The following is a 26362-nucleotide window of genomic DNA, read 5'->3' on the forward strand; positions in this document are numbered from 1 at the left end:
ACTGCATCTCTTCGGAGCTTCATTTAATCAACCTTTACCCACCAAGAGAAGCCACAGCTGGATGTTTTTAGAGCATTTGACAGCACTGGGGATTCACCACTTATCCATGGTTATCCAGAGATTACATCACCCTGAAAAGAGGGTTCACGCAATCCAGGGTAATCCCCGGGTAGTGTATTCCCTGGTAGTGTAAAATGACTGACTGTGTATCAGATGAGCCCTCTTGTTAAAATGACTGCAGGTGTACCTCTCGGAGTCTGGTCTCAAGCTCCTGGAGATGATTTTTGTTCATCTGTTCATGCTGGCTCATTTTCTCAAGGTGTTCTTCCAGTTTATCGTTCTGTGCCTCTAGTTTACCAGCCTGGGTCTCCAAGTAAAACTTCTGTTGCCTCAGCTCAGAGATCATCTCCTCCTGTGCTTTCCTGAAACCAGACCGAGGGACGAAACAAACGATGTTTCATAACTGCGTTTGCAAATACAAGTAATCAGACTAATGGAAGTTGTAACCAGTTAACAGCCAACGCAAATAAATAAATAAATTCAAATCCATGTTTTAACAGAACCAGGCAGAGGTCTGGTTAGTTGACAATCTGGTTAATAAACATCTGTACTGTAATTAATGAATGGGAAGACACATCCTAGTCTGTAGCCCCCATCCCCACTTACATGTTCCTCTGTGTATAGATGCTGCTATTAGCTGCTAGTTTATTAGCTTCAGACAGTTCTGCAATCCTCTGCTCCAGCGACTTAATCTTTGAATCCATAGCGTTTATAATCTAGGGTTACAAAAACCATGCAAGACTTCATTAAGTAAATTATGTCTCTTAATAACATAACAGAAATTAAATAAATCAGGCTCAAGGATCATGTACAAATAAGCTCACTTTTTTGCTGAAAAACCTTTAATAAAAAGTTTGCTAATAAATGCAATATTATGTTGTACTAAAAGAGTTTTAGGTTTTAATCTTCATACATAACTTCAAAAATGCATCAAAACTTACAAGGTAAAACACAAAGGTAAGTTTGAGTTTGTGCTTTCAGCAGTCCTATTATGATTTCACACAGAGTGGGTAATGGGCACTCTGCTCCTCGCTTGCCCACAAGGCTGCTCACAGGAGGCTGGTTCCAGGTGGGGAGGTTACAGTGTACCGTACCGCTTTCTGCTCACTGATGAGTTTGCACTTCTCCCTGGCCTCCTCCTCATGGCTGGCTCGCTTGCTCTCCAGCGTCTCTTTATCAGCCAGGTCCACCTTCATCTGAGCCTCCAGCACCTGGACAAGCCAACCCAAAGAGACACTGCGTGACTGGCAATACGTACTGGACACACATTTATTTTTTGCATTAATATGCATTAATAATAATAATATTAATAATAATAATAATAATAATAATAAGTGTAATACATATATATTTTTCTGTTTAATTGCTGTAATATTAATTCAGAGAACGACTGTAGGTTTTAAATGCATTGTATAGCCTGCTTAGTTCATTTGCACAATGTAATGCTGCACAATTAACAGTATGCAGTACCCTGCTGCTAGAGTCACATTTGATTGCAGGCAGGACTCTCACCTTGATCTTGTCCTCATACAGCCTCTCCTTCTGCACCAAGTGAGCCTCCATGCGCTGAGCTGTTGCCTGGGTTTCTCGGAGATTGTCTTCCAGTTCCTGGGGAAAAACAAAAAAATGTGGTAAAGGCACTCCTACGAAATCCAGCGTTGACAGCTGGTGAACAAATTACAGGACACAGGGAAAAAAAACAAGAATATTCAACACCGGTTTGCATCAAATCAACTACAAATCTCATACTGTCGGCAATACTTTCTTTAACCAGTGGGTCTATTTGGACTGGTAAGGTGTTGCAAGGAGCATGCAGATGTGCAGATTCCAGACAGCGATGACAATAGACAGGAGTACAGTGCAGGACAGCACAGCACAGAATCACAGCAGAGTTCTGTAATCCTGGTTGTGTTAGACAGCGTTGTCTCCTACCAGGATCTTTTTGGCCATCTGTTGGATCTGCTGGGATTTGGTCTGGATGTCTTCTTTCAGTTTATTCTCCCTGCGTTCCACCATCTCCAGCCTCTTCACCTGGTTCTCCAGGGATTTACGACCCTCCTTGTGTGTAAAGCAAAAGGAAAAAAAAATCTACTAAAAAAAGGATAAAGTTAGCTGGAGACACGTTATTAGAAACTGCAGGGGATGAAAGCATGAAACTATCTTAGCAAAAGCTGCACGGCAGGTAACAAGTCATCCGCGGCTGCAAGAAATGAATAAATTATACAACGAATAAATACACGATTTAGAAGAACAAGCAGTGTGTCTTCAATGCCAAGCAGAGAAGTGGCTCCTGCCAAGTGAAGTGGGCAGTACTGCACAGATAATCTCAGAGTTGGCTGAGCTCCAATGTTTCTCAGCCCTGTATAATACCAGTATGGTTAAAACTCCATTCTCCAAAACCAACTGGGAACAGTGGGTATTTGTAAAATCCATTTCTTTGCATAATCAGGTTATTTCTGCATGTATTGTAAACAGGCATTCTCTATCAAGAAACACCCAGAAAAAATTACAATACAGTGTTTCAATATACAACGTACAGAACTGTACTGACAATACTTGAAATACACTTCATTTGAACTGTACTGACAATACCAGAAATATCATTTAATTTGTTGAATTATTTATTTATTATTTTAAAAAAAGGCTTGAAAAGGGTATTTGTTGTCAAATAAAAAGCTAACAAAAATACAGAAAACATGTTTAAACTACTTAATTTCCAGCTGGGCTCTGCATTTTCTTTCAATCAATCAAATTGAAATTTATAATTCGTGCCCCTTCTTGTGATGCAATTGAAATGATGGTGCATGATGTAGCCACACTGCACCTCAGCGTCACGCAGCTGCTTCTTCAGGCTGTCGCTGGAGTCCTCTCGGCTCTGCAGCCTCCCCAGCTCCTGCTCCACGCGCTCCTTCGCCTGCCGGATATTCTGCAGGAGCTCCGTAGCCTCAGTGCTGGCCTTCACAGCCTGCGGGACAGAGACGGGAGTCACACCTGCACAGGCACACTTCCGTTCTTCAGCTTCTGTTTGAATCAAAATTCATACCTTGGCAAGTTTCTCCTGTAGCTCTTGGATTTTGAGTTGCTGTTCTGCATTGGTCTTAAAACAGCAAAAAAAAAAATTGTTAGATCTACACCCCCCAGTGGTTCTGGAAATTATCCATCTCACACTTTGCAGCGCAGACAGCAACAAAACACCACTTATAATAAAATAAAACAATACCAAAACATGCAATACCTTTTCTAGTTTTGAGTAGAGCTCTTCCACATCAGCCTTGCCCTGCTCCTTAGCCTGAAAAACACATTTACAAGAATCTCTGCACATGTACAGCCTTTTCCTCACTAGTGCTGCAACACACATGCATCCAAAAGTAGAACCCCCCCTCCACGTATCTCGCGATTCCAGCTGCACGCTGCCTACCTTCTGCATCTTGTGTTGGTACTCGGAGGCTTTGCGTTTGAGCTCCTCTGTGGTCAGGCGTGACTCTTTGAGCTCTGCTTCGTACAGGTCGCTGCGTCTCCGAGCCGCAGACAGGTCCTCCTCCAACTGCCTGATCACAACCTGCATCTCCTCCAGCTGGGCCTGGTACTCCTGATCACAGGGTCACACAAGCACAAGCCAGCAGGGATTTGTCAGCTGTCGTCCTTATGATGTTTAAAAGCCATTCGCAGTGGCTCATATTTCAATGACTCAAATACTTGTAAAATAGAGTAGCTGCTCCTCCATGCTAGTTGCCTGCCATAGACTTGTGTTATGTAGGCTAGATTACCCAAACTGGCCTTATATTAGAAAGCACCAGCGCCATCTAGTGGACAGATTTGTATTGCCTGCAAAACAAAAGGCAACTTGATCCAACGTAACAGATCACTAGCGTTAGCTCTTCAATAAAAGACACTTTGGACGATCTAGTCTGTGTTACATACATCTATGGCAATTGAAGAACAACTCCTGAATTCAGAGGAAAAGGACCTTAAAATACTTTAAAAACATATGTATAAAAACTTGTGGACTTGCATGAAGAACCACACACTGGGAAGCTATTTAATCTTACAACAGAACTTGGATCATGAGATCCATGCTCAGAACCTTTGGTCAATCCACTGAAACTTTATAAAAAGGCAAGCGACTTGAGTTACGAGGTTTGTTAGAAAGTAGAAACATCTCACCAGTACCAAGTTTACATACATCTAAACAAAAACAAAAAACAGCAACACATTCTGCTCATTTTCATGCAGGCGTAGTAAGAGCAGAGGCATACTCCCAGCTGAACTGGGATTGTTAAATGACTTGCAGCAAGAGCAGCACAACAGGCGTTATATTCCTCACTGTTTTAATTAGGTTTAAATAGCAGAGACTATAGATATTCTGTAACTAGAAATCCGCAGACCAGAAAACCTCATGTCCTCTTTGTTGATTCTAGAAGGCATCTGAAGCATTGTGCTGATGCTGTTTTCCCTTGTTTCGAGAACAATGCAAGCTGAAAGCTTCTGACAGCTGCTCTAAAGGCACTAGCGGTATACATGTCTATCTTATAGATCTTTAGTCTGCGTCAATTCATAAGTTTTTAAATTAATCAAGTTGTATCCCATCTTTTAATCATTGCAAATACAGAGGCTTACAGTACATTTCAGACAGTTTCTAGCAAACAACTGTAGGGTGATTGTGTGTAATTGAAGGATGCAGGTGGTCTCAATTCACGAAACAGGCAGGGACAAAGGGCATATATTAAACATGGTCTTTCTAGGAAAAAAAACTAAAAACCTTGGCAATGACTAAATTTATATTTTAAAAAAACGGTCTCAAAGTAGACAGAGGTTCCCATTACATACATACAGGTGTTTTGTTAATAATGTTTATAACAAACAATGAAATCCCACATGTTAAAATCAACAGAAATGTTGGAAACAGAGGTGTACTGCACATGTAACCCATCTCTGCCAATTCTCCTGCACTTTCTAAGAGGTATTCACACAATAATCCTACAGGGACAGAAGTGACTGATCCAATAATTCAAAAAAATAAAACAGCTTTTTTTTTTTTTTTTTTTTTTTCAATTCTTTGGCATCTGATTGACACATAATGCAAAAAAATGGTAGGTGGAATTTTTGTATCATCATTTTATTATTATTATTATTATTTTTTTTTTAAAGACGCAAGCAGCGATTTTCCCTTTTCCTTCCAAAGCTGTATTGAAGTCCCAGTCTCCTCATCATGCAAACGCTGCTCACTCTCACGTTGATGGCTCATTGCTGCATTGGGATCAGTTCACTAAGCAGCGCTTCTGTATAATATACTAAAGATTTTACAATGCATTAAAACCACGTTGTTCACAGGAGGGGCTCATCAGCCACCCTGCCTTTGCAGTAATTGCTTCAGCTCAGCCATCATTATTGCAACGCCATCTAATTTATGCAGAACTGATAGTCGGCCAGATGACTGGAATTTGCTTTGTTCGGACAACAAAAGGATTGTAACCCTGTTGAATACCCCGGGAATAGGCGAAGGGAGGGGAGGGATAAATTATGTTCAGTAAACGTTTGTTCCAAGTGTTGCTGTAAAACAACAGAGGAAATGCACACTGAGGAATAGGCTTGAAATACAGTAGAGAATTCAGATAGCTATACTGAGGGGCAAAGTCGTGAAGAGACAGATTGACTGTTTACCGCTATGCAATACAATATTGATGATGGTGTTTTTATATAGAATGAAGGTAGCAGCAATGGCATTTGACAATATTCAACATAGAAATAAACTAAATCATTATGAATCACATATTTGATATCAACAGCAATGTAAACTTAAGATATAGCTTGCCCTCCCAGTATTGGAAGGCTCTAGTAAACTAATGCAGTCTATACTGTACAAACAGAAAAACATATATTACCAGGTGTATGTAAGAGATTTGCTATATATTTGTATTAGATTTTTCAATACGCAGGACATGCGATTTTGCCCTTGGTTGTCAAGGCAATTGCCATACACAGTGGTTGCTATGGAAATACTGTCAAAGTGTTCCGTGGTGCAAAGATGCTAAATGTAGCACTTCAGTTCCAGCAGCAGTACCACATCAACAAATTAATGCCTAGCAACGGGATCTCAAGAGACAAAGGTAGAGATCCACTCCATTTAATCAAGTAATAATTCGAATGGCACTTCAAAAACAGTAGCACAACATTTATAACAACACTATAAATATCAACTTTCGGAGACTCAGCAGTAAGTATGTTGTGAATAATATTTCAAATAAAAAATGATTTAAACCACCCAATGTTTATCTGACCAATAAAAGCAGCTTTCAGCATGCAGATTGTCTGTAATGGGTCCCTGAAAAAAGTTTAATTTCGCTGTCATTATAAAGCAGACTTAGGGAGCTGAGCCTCTTAAACATTTTTAATGAAAGCTACACACTGAACCCAGATCTCAGGATTGCTAGTTTGTGCACAAACTGTTCAAAATAGTAAACTGTGCTTTACACCACCCTCATCACCCCCCCACCCCCAACCCAACCCAACCCAATTTCATTCTGCGCCAAAACCCCATTACATTTCTGCAGCTATGATCCCTCACGATTAATTTGAGCAAAAGCAGAGGGGCAATATTTAATCCTGTTCTTTGATGTTCTGCAGCCACCGGACCCAACACAAAGAGAATGTGAATATTAAACATGGATTTAAACAAACACACACACACAATTCAGCTGATAAACTGAAAACTCCCTATTAATTCTCCTTGGATATAGAGCTGGTTGCTGTTTTTGAATGTGTACTCTCTCTCTATAGCAACGGCTATTAACTATTTGAACATGCGTGAGAACACTTCTCTTCCATGCTGGGGGTTGCTTGTAACGTGGCCCTGAGCTCCACTAGGAAAGTGCATGTGGCTTGCTGAGCTCAGGCAGTACCACGTCTCATTGACTCTTATTAAAAACAGAGAACACTTGAGTTCCCCAGTTGCTCCCAAAGCACGAGAGAGTGCTAGAGTAGTGCGGCTCCTACCTGCTCTTTAATTTCCTGTAATTTGTTACTCTGCTCCCGGATATCATGCAGCAGCTGCAGGGCTTTATCGTCCTCCTGAGACACCTCTGTCCGCGCCTGCTCCAGGCTTCGCTTGAGACTCTGAAACAAGGAACACCTCCTGAAAACATGCTCTTTATGCCCATCCCCACGTACACAGAGAAACAGTTACTCAAGAATATAAATTCAAAAGCACGTATGTGTTGAATTATTTGTAACTGCATTTCAATGGGGTAGTTGCTGCACACTCACGCTGCACTCTGTGATGTAAGTCGCCAGGTCCTGCTCCAGGATGGTGCGCTGCATCTCGGAAGTCTGGAGCTCCACATCTTTGTCTTTAAGCACTGTCTCCAGCTCGGACATCTTGCGCTGGAATCGGGAGATTTCTTGTTCCATCTGCAAACAGAAAGACAAAGCCAGATATTTTAACCCTTGTGCTGCCTTATTAATCATTATAATTATTTCTTTAAATTTAGAGTGCCCAATCAGTATAGCGTACAAGGCAACACAACACTCATTCAAATTAAGATCATTCAATTCAATCGCTTTAAGTAGCTAGAGGGAGGGAGATTGAAGAAAATGTACTTTTAAAAAAATAAATAGGTCAGTATACCTTATGACATTTGTCCTGTGTGTCCTGCAATTCTTTGCTTTTAAGATGAAACTTCTTTTCCATGGAGTTTGTCTTGGCTGGAGAGTCAAGTCCTGTTGCCACGGATCTTGAAATACAAGGAAAAAATCGTTGACACAGTGCAGTGGTGCAGTTATAAGTGGCATAGGACTGGACTATAAGCATATTCAAAAGAGGGTTCAGAAAAACAAAATATTTAGCAGCCTAATGGGAGTGAAAATTCATTGAAAAAAGACACTAAGATTCTTCTTCTCAATTTGCAGTTCTGTGTTTTAGATATGCTGGGAACTGCTTGCCAAAATGTATCCAGTTGAAGAAATTCCCTAAACTGACTGACCTTACAGAATGACCAAGCCCCTGCACACAAGCACATGCCACCAGCCACTACACAGGGTCTGATCCATGTAATCCCAAGAAGTAGGTTATATTTGCTTTGGGATTGAAAATCAGCCCTGTTTTACCAACACAAGTCCCAACAGAGGAGCCAGAGAGACAGCAGCATGGAAGGAATGTCTCAATGCATCAACTTAAGAAGCCAGGGTTTCCAAATGTATTTTAGTGTGAACAAAAACAGCCATCGAGGCTGCGGAACTGAAACTTAAGGGAACATGCCAGCAAACTGAACCTGTTTTATTTGTTTTTTTGTTTTTTTTAATCTACCTGTCCAAGTTATCCTCTGAACCACCACTAAGGCACAGGTTTGACTGCACCCTGTATCTTTAAGTGAAAATGAATTCATTTCAGCAGCTTTCAAGTTGGAGAAGCAGCTGTGAATTAGACAATAACAGGGTTGCCGCTAATAAAAGAACAAGCAGAGCCAGTCTGCATTCAGTCTGTGCGCACACCTCCACAGCACAGTGAACACAAACCCTTCAGAACATGCTCGCTGCCTCTCCACACCTCCACGGCACAGTGAACACAAACCCTTCAGAACATGCTCACTGCCTCTCCACACCTCCACGGTACAGTGAACACAAACCCTTCAGAACATGCTCGCTGCCTCTCCACACCTCCACGGTACAGTGAACACAAACCCTTCAGAACATGCTCACTGACTCTCCACACCTCCACGGCACAGTGAACACAAACCCTTCAGAACATGCTCGCTGCCTCTCCACACCTCCACGGCACAGTGAACACAAACCCTTCAGAACATGCTCGCTGCCTCTCCACACCTCCACGGCACAGTGAACACAAACCCTTCAGAACATGCTCACTGCCTCTCCACACCTCCACGGTACAGTGAACACAAACCCTTCAGAACATGCTCGCTGCCTCTCCACACCTCCACGGCACAGTGAACACAAACCCTTTGCTCGCTGCCTCTCCACACCTCCACGGCACAGTGAACACAAACCCTTCAGAACATGCTCGCTGCCTCTCCACACCTCCACGGCACAGTGAACACAAACCCTTCAGAACATGCTCGCTGCCTCTCCACACCTCCACGGCACAGTGAACACAAACCCTTCAGAACATGCTCCCTGCCTCTCCACACCTCCACAGCACAGTGAACACAAACCCTTCAGAACATGCTCGCTGCCTCTCCACACCTCCACGGCACAGTGAACACAAACCCTTCAGAACATGCTCGCTGCCTCTCCACACCTCCACGGCACAGTGAACACAAACCCTTCAGAACATGCTCGCTGCCTCTCCACACCTCCACGGCACAGTGAACACAAACCCTTCAGAACATGCTCGCTGCCTCTCCACACCTCCACGGCACAGTGAACACAAACCCTTCAGAACATGCTCACTGACTCTCCACACCACCACGGTACAGTGAACACAAACCCTTCAGAACATGCTCGCTGCCTCTCCACACCTCCACGGCACAGTGAACACAAACCCTTCAGAACATGCTCGCTGCCTCTCCACACCTCCACGGCACAGTGAACACAAACCCTTCAGAACATGCTCGCTGCCTCTCCACACCTCCACGGCACAGTGAACACAAACCCTTCAGAACATGCTCGCTGCCTCTCCACACCTCCACGGCACAGTGAACACAAACCCTTCAGAACATGCTCGCTGCCTCTCCACACCTCCACGGCACAGTGAACACAAACCCTTCAGAACATGCTCGCTGCCTCTCCACACCTCCACGGCACAGTGAACACAAACCCTTCAGAACATGCTCGCTGCCTCTCCACACCTCCACGGCACAGTGAACACAAACCCTTCAGAACATGCTCGCTGCCTCTCCACACCTCCACGGCACAGTGAACACAAACCCTTCAGAACATGCTCGCTGCCTCTCCACACCTCCACGGCACAGTGAACACAAACCCTTCAGAACATGCTCGCTGCCTCTCCACACCTCCACGGCACAGTGAACACAAACCCTTCAGAACACGCTCGCTGCCTCTCCACACCTCCACGGCACAGTGAACACAAACCCTTCAGAACATGCTCGCTGCCTCTCCACACCTCCACGGCACAGTGAACACAAACCCTTCAGAACATGCTCGCTGCCTCTCCACACCTCCACGGCACAGTGAACACAAACCCTTCAGAACATGCTCGCTGCCTCTCCACACCTCCACGGTACAGTGAACACAAACCCTTCAGAACATGCTCGCTGCCTCTCCACACCTCCACGGCACAGTGAACACAAACCCTTCAGAACATGCTCGCTGACTCTCCACACCACCACGGTACAGTGAACACAAACCCTTCAGAACATGCTCGCTGCCTCTCCACACCTCCACGGCACAGTGAACACAAACCCTTCAGAACATGCTCGCTGCCTCTCCACACCTCCACGGCACAGTGTGAACACAAACCCTTCAGAACATGCTCGCTGCCTCTCCACACCTCCACGGCACAGTGAACACAAACCCTTCAGAACACACACCTCCACGGTACAGTGAACACAAACCCTTCAGAACATGCTCACTGACTCTCCACACCACCACGGTACAGTGAACACAAACCCTTCAGAACATGCTCGCTGCCTCTCCACACCTCCACGGCACAGTGAACACAAACCCTTCAGAACATGCTCGCTGCCTCTCCACACCTCCACGGCACAGTGAACACAAACCCTTCAGAACATGCTCGCTGCCTCTCCACACCTCCACGGCACAGTGAACACAAACCCTTCAGAACATGCTCGCTGCCTCTCCACACCTCCACGGTACAGTGAACACAAACCCTTCAGAACATGCTCGCTGCCTCTCCACACCTCCACGGCACAGTGAACACAAACCCTTCAGAACATGCTCACTGCCTCTCCACACCTCCACGGCACAGTGAACACAAACCCTTCAGAACATGCTCGCTGCCTCTCCACACCTCCACGGCACAGTGAACACAAACCCTTCAGAACATGCTCACTGACTCTCCACACCACCACGGTACAGTGAACACAAACCCTTCAGAACATGCTCACTGACTCTCCACACCACCACGGTACAGTGAACACAAACCCTTCAGAACATGCTCGCTGCCTCTCCACACCTCCACGGCACAGTGAACACAAACCCTTCAGAACATGCTCGCTGCCTCTCCACACCTCCACGGCACAGTGAACACAAACCCTTCAGAACATGCTCACTGCCTCTCCACACCTCCACGGTACAGTGAACACAAACCCTTCAGAACATGCTCACTGCCTCTCCACACCACCACGGTACAGTGAACACAAACCCTTCAGAACATGCTCGCTGCCTCTCCACACCTCCACGGCACAGTGAACACAAACCCTTCAGAACATGCTCGCTGACTCTCATCATCACCAAGAAATAATGCAACACGACCACCTCCACTCCACTACTCTTTATACTGTCATCACAAAAAAACCCAGCCTGTTCCCATTATTAGAGTATTTAAACCAAAATGAATCTACTGTCCAGACTAATGGGTGTTAAAAACACTGACATAAAAAAGCACAGCCTTGCAATAACAGAAAGGCATGTTCCAAGACTAATGGAATTTAACAATGCAGATACCACACAATACTGTTAAATGCTTCTCTTGCAACGTCAATCCAGTTAAAATACAATGCTTCATATTCCCTATTTTAAAAGGTTCTCTGTATCTCAGATTCAAGGCTAAATATACCATGGCTTCTGGGGATTTTAAAACGTATTAAAATCACTTTCATCGTGACATACAGAGTGCCTCACTAGAACATGCAGAACTATTGGCACGCAGAGGAATTTCATTAAAAAAAAACAATGAACACAAGATTTTCTTCAGTTACAGCACTGCTGATGACTCAAGGATGAGTCACATCACCTGCTTGGAGTTGGAAAGGTATAGCATTGCAGTGCTGTACAGGACAGACAGGTTGTGCTATACGTGTTCTTAACTAAGAGTTTCACCTCTTGATCTGTCACTAAAAGCCACATAAAGCTGTTGATTTCTGTCAAGACACTGCTGGAAGGAAATAAAGAAAGAAATGAAACTGTGGCTTGCTGCTCCCTATGGAGAGCGCTCTGCAGGGTCTCCCAGCAGCCTTTGTAACATTCTTCCAATTGCTGTGTCTCCCGAGTCACGTGACCATCCTCCCAAGCAACCAGGAAATCAGAAGTCACCAGGGGGTAAGCTCATTTACACTTCCTGTCACTGGCTATATAAACCTGTGGATGCCCAGTCTTCTGCAGAATATGATTTTTTTGTCATTTCATTTGCCAATAAACTTGCTATTTACATACAAGGCTCTATAAAACATGTTTTTTTTGCTCTGATGTGAGGCTTGATGCATTATTTAGGTCTTGAGCTAGGAACATGCTTTGAATAGATGCTCTTCAGTGATTTGAGATGGCTGAATCATTATGTTAATAACCCTGTTAATACAGCCCAGCTCAGAAAGGTTTCTCTGTACTTCATGTGAAATATCCGCTGCACCCAGGTATTATTATTGCAGAATTGTATTGTAGTTTGCAGCATATCAGTGTGACAGATCTATGTATCTTGGTTTTTGTTCAAAACTACGAATCAGTTTTACTTCTAGATTCTTCTATCAATAAATGTGTGTGTGTGTGTGTGTGTGTGCTTGCATGCATGCATGATTTTGTTTTGAATAAAATGCATTATGCATCGCATTATATGAGAGGAAGGTGGCCTAGCTTGATTCATTGCATGCTTTCAAATTAAACTCCAGTGGGCGCTACAAAGAAAAATCTGCAAGGCTTATTAATGGAATTATACTGCAGTAAACTACACTGAAAAGCAATCCATCAGAAGTCTGAGCCCTTTGCATGTCTGAAACTTAATGGATTTAAAAATAAAATATAATCACCCTATAGAATTAACACATTTTGCTTCATAATGTCGAACGAAACATGCTGAATAATGTTGAGTTAACATATTGAATTACATGTAATACTGTACTACTATTATGGTTTCTAGAAGACTTGTGATATCATTTTGTAGTTTCTTTGATTACATGATGTTAAATAAAATATCAAAATTATGTTCACACACACACATATATATATATATAATTATTATTTTTTAAAATGAATGTCTCCATCCTGTATTATGCTTGTAAATAATCTCAAGATTGACCTGCTACTCAAATGGGAATTCAGTTGCCTTGCACAAGCGCTGCCTAATTAAAACCTCTTTGTCAGTCTAAAAGCCTAATTAAGACAACACCTGGATAGTTTAGCGAAGATGTGCTGGCAGCGTTGAAGATTACGAGGAAATCATAAGCCTGTAACAGCAGGCTTATCGCTGAGGAACTACCAATGATGCCTGCTCTTACATGGGGTAAGTACTGCTGCAATAAGGGTGTCATTACCTGTGCCATGGGATTACCATGTACTTACAGCCGGTATCAAGATATTTACAAGACCCTTTCTAATGTAATTACACAGTAGTTACAGCGTTAGAGTGGAGACAATGGGTAATTAGATTTCTACTATTGTACCAAGAAGACAACATATCACTTTTTTTTTCTTTTATCAAAATCCTATTTTTCTTTTGTTATGCCATCTCTTGTGCTTATTGAAAAGAACGTTTCAACTAGAAAAGTCTTTTTCATTGTCTTCCACGGCTCTTCATGCCTTGTGAGCTAAAACTCTACCCAAAGTACTTCTGCAAGTCCAGGCAAAGAAGAAACACCACCAAAAAAACACTGAGAGCAACGAGGACCTGCACGATTGCCGTCTTGGAAAGCTGCATTTTGCACAAACAAATGACAAACAACAGCAACAGCTTATACTGATGCACCTTTCATGCCAACAAACAAAAACAAACAAACACAATGAGGGGCAGGGTTTCCCTGGATACAGGGTCTTTGTTTATCAGGATCTAAACAGCGCTGGATCAGAACACTTTAACCTGCGGTGTGACTGACTGACCACCAGCGCTTTCAAGGAACAGTTCCAAGTTTAAGGATGGATTGCGCTATCGGATTCTGTTTAGTTCATTAAACTAGAACACCATGTCTTCCCTTCACATAAATACCTTAATGCTGACAGCAGGTAGCAGATTTCCTGAGCAATCTCAGTGTCGCCATTGCTGCAAACGCCCACGGATATTCAGAACCGTCAGGGGCATTAAATAATCTAACCTGACACCCCCCCCCCCCCACCTCATTTTTCTTCCAATTAACCTAGGAACCCCCTAACCCCCCCCCCCCCCCCCCCCCCCCCCCCCCCCCCCCACCCCCCCCCCCCCCCCCCCCCCCCCCCCCCCCCCCCCCCCCCCCCCCCCCACACACACACCGTTTCCCGGGCACGTGCAATTACAGGACAGTCTTAACAATCAGTTTGTTTTTCTTATGGTATACCATCTCTGGAAAATATCTAATCTACTGCATATATGTATAAATCACACAGAGCTACTTAAACCAGGCGCTAGCTATTCCTAGGAACTGTACAGGGATTTGTGTTTCCATAGAAATATCACTCTCACCAACCATCAAGAATCAGCAATCCTCACTTCTTTATCACAGCGCATATCGTACTTATTTATTTATTTTACCTCAAGCTAGTGAAGCCAGGCGCAATCCCTGGGTTAAATCTATTTATTTCAAAGGCATTCATTTTCCATTGTTTCCCCCTGTGGTACATGTTCAAACAGACAGCAAAGACACAACTAAAGGCTTGCAAACAGAGCAATGGGTAAACAGCTAGAGACTCCGGAAATAGGGAAAATCCCAACATGCTACCTACAAATAACGATCAGAAATCAGTCAAATCACACCCAGTAATCAATATTATAGTACAGGCAATGACAAATCAACCTAGGCAATACAAGACGTGTCTTTTTTCTGAGAATAGAGCTAAAAGAGCAGCAGCAGTAATGCAGACAGTAGAGTTTTACAGCATCGTCTCGTTTGTACACCTGTATTGCAGACAGCAGGCACCCAGGCACCCTTTCACACACACGGCTACAGCACAGTCAAAAATCAGCTTTAACCTTCCGCTAAGATACCAAGTTAAGGTCCCCCTCACTTACTTCCACTCAGAGGCAGCAGTTACTTACTCTGATCGGGTGAGAGCCGTCAACGCCTTGCTGAAAGAGAACCCTACAAAGGGCAGATCCTCGCCCTGGAAGCCTGTCCGATTAAACTGGCGCAAGGGAGCTGCTGGGCGGGAGCTGCTCTCGGGCTCGTCGAAATTGGAGGTGTCATCTTCTGCTCGGAGTGTCGGAACAAAGGGAGGAAGAGCTGGAAAGACAGGAGAGTGAGAGAGAATGAGGAGAGAGACAGAGAGAGAGAGAGAGATGTGAAGGTGCAACAGAACTGAATTGGAGAGTAGTACAATACTGTAGAGAAGGCAAACGTGTGTGTGCGCACACTCTCTCTCTCTCTCTCTCTCTCTCTCTCAGGCACACGGCCTCCAACACTGCAGTTTCTCCCACTAATCATGGGCAATACAGGCTGCCTGAGTCACTGCTGGAACCTGGCACTCAATAGGCTGTCAATGCAGATTACAGCACTCACCGATTAACCCCTTCTGAGCTTTAGATTGTGAGATAAAGGGTCTGACTGTAATGCAATGCAGTGCTGTATGGGGTTAGAGTTAGGATTGCATTTAAAAAAACAAAAAAACAACTGCATTTGATGAAAAGCTGCAGTAGGTAATGACAGAAACAGCAAGGACAGCGCGCAATTGCTTCTCTGCTTGCTCGCATGTTGAGATTATTACCACACTGTTATGAGAGTGCAGGTATGTTTGGAAGCCAATTTCTCATTCAGTGTCCACCTGAAGGAGTTACCAACTGCTGTTAAATGGTTTGAGAATGAACGAAGGAAGCAAAGAGGAATCGCAATACTAATTACAGAACACAGTTGCACAGATTGGCTTTTTTCCTTCATGTTTGATTTACTGTATGAAGAAGGAAAAGGCATGTACTCAACATATTTTTGTATTTCTTGCCATAAATAACATTTGAAGAGAATGCACAAAAAAAAACCTTTAGTGAAATCCTTTAGTCCGAAATCTTTGAAATATTATAATAATATATATATATATATATATATATTATATATTATATATACAATACCATATACCAGAGGTTTATCTGTGTTCTTGAACGTTAAAAAAGCACTGTACCAAAATAATTAGCTAAAAAGCTACGGGCTATTCTTCATGTTACTAGAATGCTATTCAAATTAGCGAGAAATTCAAGAATAATGAGACTGGAAACCCACCTGGGCCAAGCCAGAATAAGAGGGGAATAAGCATGTTGAAATCCTTGAAACACGATGTATAAGGGGATGAAATAAGCCTCATTTACCGGGAGGATTGGCATTCAAAATGCTACAATGTTTGTAACGTTAGCCAAGCCAATTGTTTGAACAGCAGCCGTGTCTGATCAGCAGAGCGCTGCATTCCATGCCAACCTCCCTACTGGCTGCTGTAAACGTTTCTTTAAAAACAAGAAATAACTGCATGCAGCAAGCGCCATTCGAACCTCATTTCCATATAAAAAAAGACAAAATATAAGACCTGTATATATACACACAAAATAGAAATATACACATTATATAATTATTATAATAATAATAATAATAATAATAATAATAATAATATAGGCGCACCATCTTGCCTTTTCAAAAAACTGAAATGCCCAAGCAAGTCTAGTCCAGTTATCATAAAAATGAATTATCATAGCAGTCCCCAAAAGACAGGTGCCAAATAGAGGTGCTTTTATTATCCGCAATTATCAAAATCAGTGTCAAAATAAAATACATATCATACTTTGCTAACCCAATATAGGATCAGTAGAACCCAGAACAACTTAATTATTAGAAACACACAACAGGGTGAAAAAGGCATTTGAAGTTACCTGCTGCTGAGGTCCAAGCTCTCTGTCACACCTTCAGCAGATGTAAACATGTCGATAAGCACTGCATTTGACATGTGCATTACTAATCTAAATGGTTCTCTTACAATGGTGGATGTTGCTCCAGTCAACACTGGCAAAGAAGGGGTGGCAGCAGATTCCCTGGTAGGTCAATCTGTCTCCCGAGCCACACAGCAGACTCTGCACCAGGTCTAGGAAGTGCTTGCTGACCTTCGGCTCTCCTGGAAACTTGAGGAATCTCTGCAAGACAACAGCACAGACACACACACAGCTTTTGGGTCAATGCCTCTGTTAAAACTTGCACTGCATTGGATATAATGGAGACGGGATTATAAGGCATGCTTGTCTTACAGTTCACCTGAAACAAAATCTTCCTCATTACAGCTTCGCAGTGGTGGCTGGAATTCAAATGGTCATAAAGGGAAGATGGTCTGAATGGGACCACGGGGAAGGAGGATCTCTGTATCACCATAATGATAGTTTTATATCTGATACCAATGCATATTGCCCCACATTCATTGTTAAGTGGGCTCAGGGAGGTTAAGATTATTGTACTTGACTGTACTTCAATTATATCCCATAAAACTTCACCTATAAAAATCATTCTAGGTTGCGATTATTGGTCCCTAAGATAGAGAAAATGCAACAGTGCTAATAGACTACTTTAGTTTAAATATCTGTTTCAAACAAGCAATGCATCTATGAATTTGTTATCAAGGATGTGAAACACTATTAGTTAGACATGCTTTAGCGACACAGTGCTACATCCAAGGAAAGCCATTTCAAAGAACCCTTATAATTACTGTACACCATGACGTGATGCTGTATGTTAGTAATGAGTCATTAAAATGCTATTGTAATAAAGCATTTTTTAATAGTTGCCAAAACCATTTTTTTATTCTGCTCAGTATCACTCCTACTGGACACAAACATTTTCCAAAGGGTTTTGATGCATTGATTTCTCTTTTCAAGGCATGCCACACTAAAACGATTATAGAATAGGCTCAGCCAGCACCTGAGTGACCTCTCCCACCAGGTGTCTCTCCCCTGACACTCGCACACACCTGAGTGACCTCTCCCACCAGGTGTCTCTCCCCTGACACTCGCACACACCTGAGTGACCTCTCCCACCAGGTGTCTCTCCCCTGACACTCGCACACACCTGAGTGACCTCTCCCACCAGGTGTCTCTCCCCTGACACTCGCACACACCTGAGTGACCTCTCCCACCAGGTGTCTCTCCCCTGACACTCGCACACACCTGAGTGACCTCTCCCACCAGGTGTCTCTCCCCTGACACTCGCACACACCTGAGTGACCTCTCCCACCAGGTGTCTCTCCCCTGGCACTCGCACACACCCAAGTGACCTCTCCCCGCACTCACACAAACCTGAGTGACCTCTCCCCTGGCGCACACACACATCTGAGTGACCTCTCCCCTGGCACTCACACACACCTGGAAATTCATGATGTTGTTGAAAGTTTTGGTCGCTGTTCCCTCTGCAAAGGGAGACTTCCCATAAATCATTTCATAGGCAAGGACTCCCAGAGACCACCAGTCGCACTCAGCCCCGTAGGAAGATTTCCCATCGCCGCTCATCGAGGTAAGAACTTCTGGGGCCATGAAATCAGGAGTGCCAATAGGCAGTTTGGAGTTCACCTGCGTTGAACAAAATGCGATCTTCGTGAACTTTGAAACACAACTCTAAATGTCAGATGCTCCACACCACCAAAGTTCACACCATTAAAAAAGGGGCCCTTTGTGCACAAGGGTTTGGAAACTATAACTAACAGTGTAAGTTTAGTTTTTCGTTGATTCACTTTGCACAGGTCTATCTAGTGCAAGCACTAACTCAAACAGAAGCCTAAATACTCCATACTCAATAAAGTGCAACAGCACTAGAACAATTAAATCAATTCAGGATTCTAATCACTGGAATGCAGTCTGTTCACAGAGTAAATTAAATCTGTGTGAAAAGAATTAGATTGGTCTCCTAACACATGGGGAGTTTACACCACAGTATGCCGAGAACAAAAATATGAACGAGCAGATCTCTTCATTTCTCCTCCGTCGTTTATTACCAAAGCATAAATTACAATATTATTATTCTTACCATTTTATTGGCCCCGAGTCTCGCTGCAGATCCATAATCAGCAAGCTTTATATGTCCTGTTCGGTCAATCAGCACATTCTCTGGTTTTATATCTCTGCGAGAAGAAAATCAGTAATGAAAACAATTGCAGTATGTACGTGAAAAGGATTAACAACGACATGCTGCAAGACTTAACTGTCCAAGCATGCACGTGACACACAAGCGGGTCCACATTATGCAAAACAAGATGAATTCTCTTAACAGAAAATGACAGGATAGTAAAGTTTTTTCCAGCTGCGGATCACAAAATGGATCTACTTCAAGATACATTTGGACATTACGTTGAACACTGAAAGACACATACAGCAGCTCCACTGGAACGAAAGTAAGGGGATGATTTGATCAACTTATTCAGGTGTGGTACAAGTCACTCATGGACTTTATTAGACCCTTTCATAGCACTGTGGAATCCGATATAAAATGCTCCAATGAAAAACAGCTGCAGCTTATCTTGGATATAGACAGCAAATGATTTGGACAAACTTTTCGAATAGAAATGTTGTCACTACCAGTATATGAACATGATGCGTATGATTTTTTTAGCAAGTAGATACATTTTTCACAGAGAGAAATATGCAGAGATGCTCCTGACCTGTGTGCATAACCCATCTGGTGGACACTGTGAATAGCCAGCACCAGCTCAGCCAGGTAGAACTGGGCCATGCTCTCATCAAAGTGCTCCTCATACCGGTTCAGCAACGCCAGAAGATCTCCGCCAGGCAGGTATTCCATGACCTACAGGAGAAATACACCAAGGTTCTCTTACAGCGCTTTAGAAACAAATACTTTCAGAACAAAGTACAGCGGCAGCCCTGCTCATTTTCATCTGTGCTGTATAACAGATATGTATCGGACACCCCTCCAGCATTAAGAGAGAGCGCCAGGGTTCGATAAATTTTCCGGCAATGTTTATCACAAAGATGACATCCCACATTCCCCAACACAGAACACATTGCTTCGGCTAGCTACCCATTCCTTTCACTGCACCGTGACTGCTTCACTGTGGTGTACAATGCCAATAACCAGACTGATGATGGGGCTGGGCTTATTGATTTTCTCAATAACTGACCCACACGCTGCACATTTAAAAGGTGGCTTTGTAAAAACAAATACTACTGCAATTACCAGCTTAGTCTGCTTTAAAAGCACAACAGGGCCTCTTCTGAACCTTTACAGCCTGCAAAACCCAAATTAAAAGACACAAAGGCAGTGATCCGTTTCATTGACATTCTACTTAATAGACTACCGGATCATCAAAGTAAAATGCACAGGCTAGTTGCAAATGCCATTCAGTTCTAATGAAATGAACTTTGTGCGTTATTCAGGATACCAGCAGCTTTGCCTAGATTTCTATCTTTAACCTGCGTCATCAATTGCCGAAATGGGAATCAGAACTAGAAGAATCAAATCAAAAGGTGAGGTCACAATAACCTCAGAGACACTGCACTACTGCAAGGAAAAAAATCCCAGAACAGGACCTATCCAAATCTATACACACTATTGTTTTTACCATAGTGGAATATTAGCAAGAACATGCTTGACGTACAGTACCTCAGGTCTTTTTAAAACACATATATTGCATAAATAAACCACGATACTTTAACAAGTAACAAGATTCACAATTGCGGTCTTTATTTCCAGTGATCCAGCACCAAGCACGTCTCTTGAATAATGAATGAATGCAGGAGGTACAGCTGCTTTTAATGTGTTTATTCCAGCAGGTCTCATAAAGGGCTTTGCCTTGTCTTATTTAGAATGAGAGAAAGGTCTTGCCTGGTTGTAGAATACAGATGAAATGCAGATGTTCACTAGGTCTTGCCTGGTTGTAGAATATTGTTACATGCAATGCAGATGTTCACTAGGTCTTGCCTGGTTGTAGAATATTGTTACACGCAATGCAGATGTTCACTAGGTCTTGCCTGGTTGTAGAATATTGTTACATGCAATGCAGATGTTCACTAGGTATTAGCTAACAGGCCTAGGCCTTAACTTATAAAACTGATCACAATGCTGAAGTGTCTGAGGTTACCTAGCAACAGTGCATTTATTTGAAGCCAGGAAAGAAAAAAAAGAACACTGTCTGATGCTGAGGGAAAGAAGTAAAGAGAGAGGTGCATTGGTATTGTTTACTGAATGATTCACACAGCAGATATTTGTATGGTGCTGTTTTATTTGCTGCAGCAGTTTTTAATTGAAAAGAAAAACACACCATTTGTGAAACCATTTCCTACTAATTCAGTTTTTTTCTACTACAGAAAACAGCATTTGGAGATATTATCCAGTTATAAAGCTAGATTATATAATATATATATATATATATATATATATATATATATATATATATATATATATATATATATAGAGAGAGAGAGAGAGAGAGAGAGAGAGAGAGAGAGAGAAAGGAGAGAGAGACTCAGGTTGGTGGCGATGTAAATCTGCTGGAGATTTTTTTAAATCTGTGCTGCTCAAAACAAGTAGAAGTTAAATGGTTTTCTGGTACAAAGATAAAATAAAAAAAATGTTTATAAATATGAGACTAAAATGCCTGCACTCTAGAGGGTGTTTAAAAAGATTAGGAGTTTAGATAGAGTCAGGGCAGCTTTGAGATACTGACAATACAAGTGCAGCCAGCAAAAGCAACCTCCTGTGCCGGTCCTGAGAGGGTTAACAGCACATCATAGATGGCAGCAGCAAGGTTCCTACTTGTCTGTCATCACAAACTGATTATGTATGGAGCAGACACGATGAATAAACATGAATAATTCATAAAGCCTTAAAATAGCAAGCCATAACCGACTCATCTGTGTACGAAAATAACCACCCGGACAGGTCAATGTATTTACTGCAGTATAAACAAAGTGACGTTTAAAATCCCCGCAGCGCCCGGGCTGATCTGACATCGGTGTGTTAAACCCAGCTGCGTTTAAGCAGCTCCATTAATTAGACTTCGCGTGGAAGGGAGCGGTAATCTTGAAGAAACTGATGTCAGCTAATTGAGACTGTCAGGGCAGGCGCTGTCCCTGCAGCCTCAAGGGAAGGGGAACAGGAGTGTTCCAAAACGCTTGTTTAAGGCTACATTTTACTGACATGATTTATTATATTTTTTATTTTCTTTCCTTATAAACTTCAGTTCGGCATTCTGGGTTGGTATAAGCACAAGCATACCCACGCCCCCAGCCTTCGGAATCCTCTGGCAGCAGAAGCCCAAAGCATTTTAGTATTTCACTGGCGTTGCTGCTGCACAGTTTGCTTTAATATTAGGAAAAGATAAGCTTTTAAAAACACAACCTTCATTTTTCTACAGCAGCTTGTGACAGGAAAGAGTGCCCTCTTCAGGAAAAACAAGGCAAATAGATTTGTAATAATGCTGCAGAAATGTGTACAAGACCAGTTTATTAAAATGCTAGTATCTCCACACACACTAACCCCCAGTAAAAACTACAGTTTAACAGCTTATGGACAGGTGTGCTATACATGATACAACATGCAGTTTATTGTAAAGTCTGGTTTAAAACACATACCCCTTTGTAAAGCTACACCTTCAAAAAACTAAACAGAACCATTACAGGGATGCAAATCAGCAGTTTCACCCACCCCAGGTTTTAATCCAAGCTTGTAATAAAACCAGGAATGGATCAAACTGCTGTACACCGGGAGTCTTATTTCCATCCCTGCATTAACACAATTTTCACAGTAAAATCTTAGGATGTCTGATGATTCTTATGACAGGTTTAAATGCACTAGCTGTGTTGCGCTCACCAGATAGAGGTTGTCTTTATCCTGAAATGCGTGCTGTAAATGTGGGATCCAGGGGCTGACGCTTCGAGCCATGATGCAGCGCTCCTCTTCATAAAACGCCACCTAGAAGACGGAGCTCTGTGTTACTCTTTAATTCTCATACTTTCGACGATGCAAACTCACCATCGTAAGCTCAGTATGTATGTGGGACAGTTGCAATTTAAAAGCAGGGATGGAAAGAAGAGTCCCATTGCAAAGCAGTTTGATCCATTCCTGGTTTTACTATAAGTTTAATAAGACACAACTGAACTTGTCACATATGCACTGCGGCTAATCAAGCTTGTTGTAAAACCTGGAATGGGTGAAGCCGCTATGCAATGAGTCTTGTTTCCATCCATGTAAAGAAATCTAAAGTTACATCTCTGATTACAATCTAAGGGTGAAGCTAGTTGTATAAAGCAAACAGAATTACAGTAAATTGCCAATTAAAGAGATTGAACCAAAAAAAAAAAAAAAAAAAAGGTTATGTTAGAGTTGTCCGTACAGGACTAGGCAATATACAAGACAAGAATAGACATCAGCAAACTTGCTAAAAGACACCTACAGAACCACTCAGCTACAGCTCAGGCTTGCGAAAGGTGTACACCCCAGCCAGTTTACCATGCAACATCAGAGCGGCACTGTGAGGCTCTTACATTGTCCTTGGACAGCAGGGAATGCTTGTTCATGACTTTCATTGCGTAAATGTCGCCGGTAGCTCTTTCTCTGACCACCTGGACCTCTGCAAAGCTGCCCCGCCCCACAACGCTTCTCACTTCAAAGTCACTGGGGTTGGGCTGCAACTCTCGCAACTCATTAATGGTTTCTGAGTCTATGGAGAGAGTGAGAGAGACAGAGAGAGAGAGAGAGAGAGAGAGAGAGAGAGAGAGAGAATGCAAGATATACAAACAAGGGTGAACCAAGATATCGGGACTTATTGCACTAAGAAAACTTTTTACTGAAGGAGTGTGTAGTCTCTTTGCTTTGATTAACAAAAGCATTAAATATGGGTTTTTATTGGAAACGTATGACTTTCCAGATACACATAAAATCTGCACTTGTGTATCTTTGATGCTGCACTGCATCATATAAAAATCACAGCACACTGAAGGAGGTCCTCTCATGAAGGATTTCTGGATCTGTTGCAAAACTGGGGAAACTAGGGAATCTTACACGTGTGCTTTAACACTGAACCATGCCACCCAGTGCTGGAATGAAGGCAGTACAGTAAATGAAACCTACACTTCTTAACAAAGCTGGCAACGTGTTTGATCTTCATTAATTCTGGAGTGTTGCACTCGTGAAAGAGCACAAAGAGAGAGTCCAGCAAGCCCTCCCGAGTGATGCTGCAGCCATTCTGCTGCTGGGACTGAGGGGTGAAAGAACTCTTTCCCTGGAGAGGAGGGAAAAAATGAACCACGTGTTAACATCCATTTTCAACCCCTGTTTAGCGTTAGTAACCTTTAGAACTGGCCAGCCATCGCACTCGGTTCGTTTGGGCTGATTTTGTTCACACTCACTGCGGTTCGGTTAGTTTTGGAACCGTATGTGAATGCCCCAAAAGAACTCGGTCCCTTTCAATCGAACCGAACTGAGTCCTTCTCAAGAGGTGGTCTCAGTCTGTTTGGGCAAAGGGGCTGGGTTTGTTTCAGTGCACTGTGACAGCACAGGGCAGTTCAGAAAAATGAAGAGAGACAGCAAAAAAAAAAAAAAACAGAGTCCATTCAAATACTTTGCAAATGGAATGTATTGCAAGGACTGTTCATTTTGTTTCAACTTTCAAATTTCCAGTAATTAAATAAGTTTGCAGCTCCTGAAACCCCTTTCATCTGTTTTGTTTGAGTTCATTCAGATTTTTCAGTTTACTCTGTTTACACGTTATTAAGGACCTTGTGCTTTACTAAACGTTTAACAGAGAAGGTCTTGCGTTTCTTTTCCAATCTCCTGTCTAAAGCCAGTGTAGCATTTCTGCTTGGTGTACGTGTTTGACTCTCTCATTACTACACAGCTTACCTGGAAGATGAGGTTAAGACGGGCGCTCCGGCTTGTGATGGACTCAAGGGAATCCGCACTGCCCCGCACACCATACTTAAATTTCATCATTTCTTACACTTTAACTGAGGGGGAAAAAAGAAATGCGACAGTAATTAAAGCAAAACCAATTTGACTCATACTGCACGGTCTACCCCAGCATGCATTTGTAAACGTATCATGCAACACCAAAATATTCTCACCAAGGGTTAGATTCTGGTAGCCTATGTTATAGCTCATAGTTGATCTATATTAATACAATCTTTCTGTGTGACAAAAGCTGCATCCTGAACAGGGCAAGCCGATCAAGACAGTGCCACTGCCAACAAGTATCTAAACAGCGTATCCACATATGAAAGCCAAGTAAGGCTACGTAACGTAAGCTTAAATGTTGTGTATTTCTACGGTGTTATGCAAATAATATCTCTGCTGTGTCAACTTCGTAACTATTTACAGAAATAAAAGTCACGTAAAATTCCTAGACCACATTTAGTGCTTGCGATATATTCAATTGTAAACCGCCCTTACCTTAAAATATCCTTAATGAGTCGAAATCAATGTTTTTATTTATTTTTTAACAATAAAGTAAAATGTAAAGAAGCGAAGCTCCGCGACACAGCTCTCTGTCTTCTTTTCCTGACCATTTTCAAATTTCTGCGCGTAATGTCAACGGCACTGACGTCTCGTCCTCTGAGACCGTGTCGTCATTACGTCGTTATGCGCTCCTAAAGAGAGTTCACATTTTACTCGGAGAGGCAGAGAAGGCGGCTTTTGTAATCAGATGAGCAGATTCGTTTTGCAATCTCTGTTTGCATATATCATCCCCTTTACTGTCTGGGGAATAGGCAATGTATAAATTCCCATCCGACAGTGCAGCACAATATTCAGTTAATGCAGATTTAATACGAGTGCCAGTTCACTGCAGCAACAGCCCGCCCACATTCACTACAAGGGCTGTATAATCGATCCACTGTTAAGTCTCATTGTTATATAAGCATAATGCAGTATTTTAGATTCAAATGCAATCATTATTAACCATATTTAATTTTCAAATGCAACCACTTCAAGGTTTTAAGACATACAGCAGACAGCGTTATGCATGTCAACGTGACTGAACTGAAAACGCAGGAGACCTGGACAACACAATACGACGATCTGCGCGTTTTCCCTTAACAAATGCATTGCACCTTGTGCATTATTATATATATATATATATATATATATATATATATATATATATATATATATATATATATATATATATATATATATATATTATATATATATATTATTATTGCTAAAGTTTTCCCAATCTAAATGGGGAGAGGTGTTTTTTTTTTTATTATTCTTTTTATAGAAAACAAAAAAAAATAAATATGTATGTTAGCCTGTACTTGTGTAATAGATTTTTTTTTTTTTTTTTTTTA

General features: G+C 42.4%; 1 protein-coding gene across 4 annotated transcripts in view; it reads right to left on the minus strand.

Annotated features, from left to right (window-relative positions):
- Positions 1–25547, minus strand: part of LOC121297104 (citron Rho-interacting kinase-like) — a 47519-nt gene extending 21972 nt beyond the window's left edge. For 3 of the 4 annotated variants that reach the window (XM_041223140.1, XM_041223139.1, XM_041223138.1), the window contains exons 1-22: positions 25464–25546; positions 24918–25021; positions 24147–24297; positions 23561–23736; positions 22887–22988; positions 19720–19862; positions 19089–19182; positions 18431–18634; positions 17062–17215; positions 15149–15332; positions 7685–7790; positions 7324–7467; positions 7054–7173; positions 3479–3649; positions 3296–3349; positions 3104–3157; positions 2885–3025; positions 1993–2118; positions 1573–1668; positions 1155–1271; positions 667–776; positions 248–422 (exon numbers count right to left, since the gene is read on the minus strand). In XM_041223140.1, coding sequence (XP_041079074.1) covers positions 248–422; positions 667–776; positions 1155–1271; positions 1573–1668; positions 1993–2118; positions 2885–3025; positions 3104–3157; positions 3296–3349; positions 3479–3649; positions 7054–7173; positions 7324–7467; positions 7685–7790; positions 15149–15332; positions 17062–17215; positions 18431–18634; positions 19089–19182; positions 19720–19862; positions 22887–22988; positions 23561–23736; positions 24147–24297; positions 24918–25007 — 2712 coding nt within the window. In that variant the 5' untranslated portion in view covers positions 25008–25021; positions 25464–25546. Of the gene's footprint in view, positions 1–247; positions 423–666; positions 777–1154; positions 1272–1572; positions 1669–1992; positions 2119–2884; positions 3026–3103; positions 3158–3295; positions 3350–3478; positions 3650–7053; positions 7174–7323; positions 7468–7684; positions 7791–15148; positions 15333–17061; positions 17216–18430; positions 18635–19088; positions 19183–19719; positions 19863–22886; positions 22989–23560; positions 23737–24146; positions 24298–24917; positions 25022–25463 lie in introns of all 4 variants that reach the window. The other variant, XM_041223141.1, reaches the window with a different exon arrangement.
- Between the last annotated feature and the right edge of the window lie 815 nt (positions 25548–26362).

The sequence above is a fragment of the Polyodon spathula genome, chromosome 22 (assembly GCF_017654505.1).
Source record: "Polyodon spathula isolate WHYD16114869_AA chromosome 22, ASM1765450v1, whole genome shotgun sequence".
Classification (NCBI taxonomy): Eukaryota; Metazoa; Chordata; class Actinopteri; order Acipenseriformes; family Polyodontidae; genus Polyodon; species Polyodon spathula.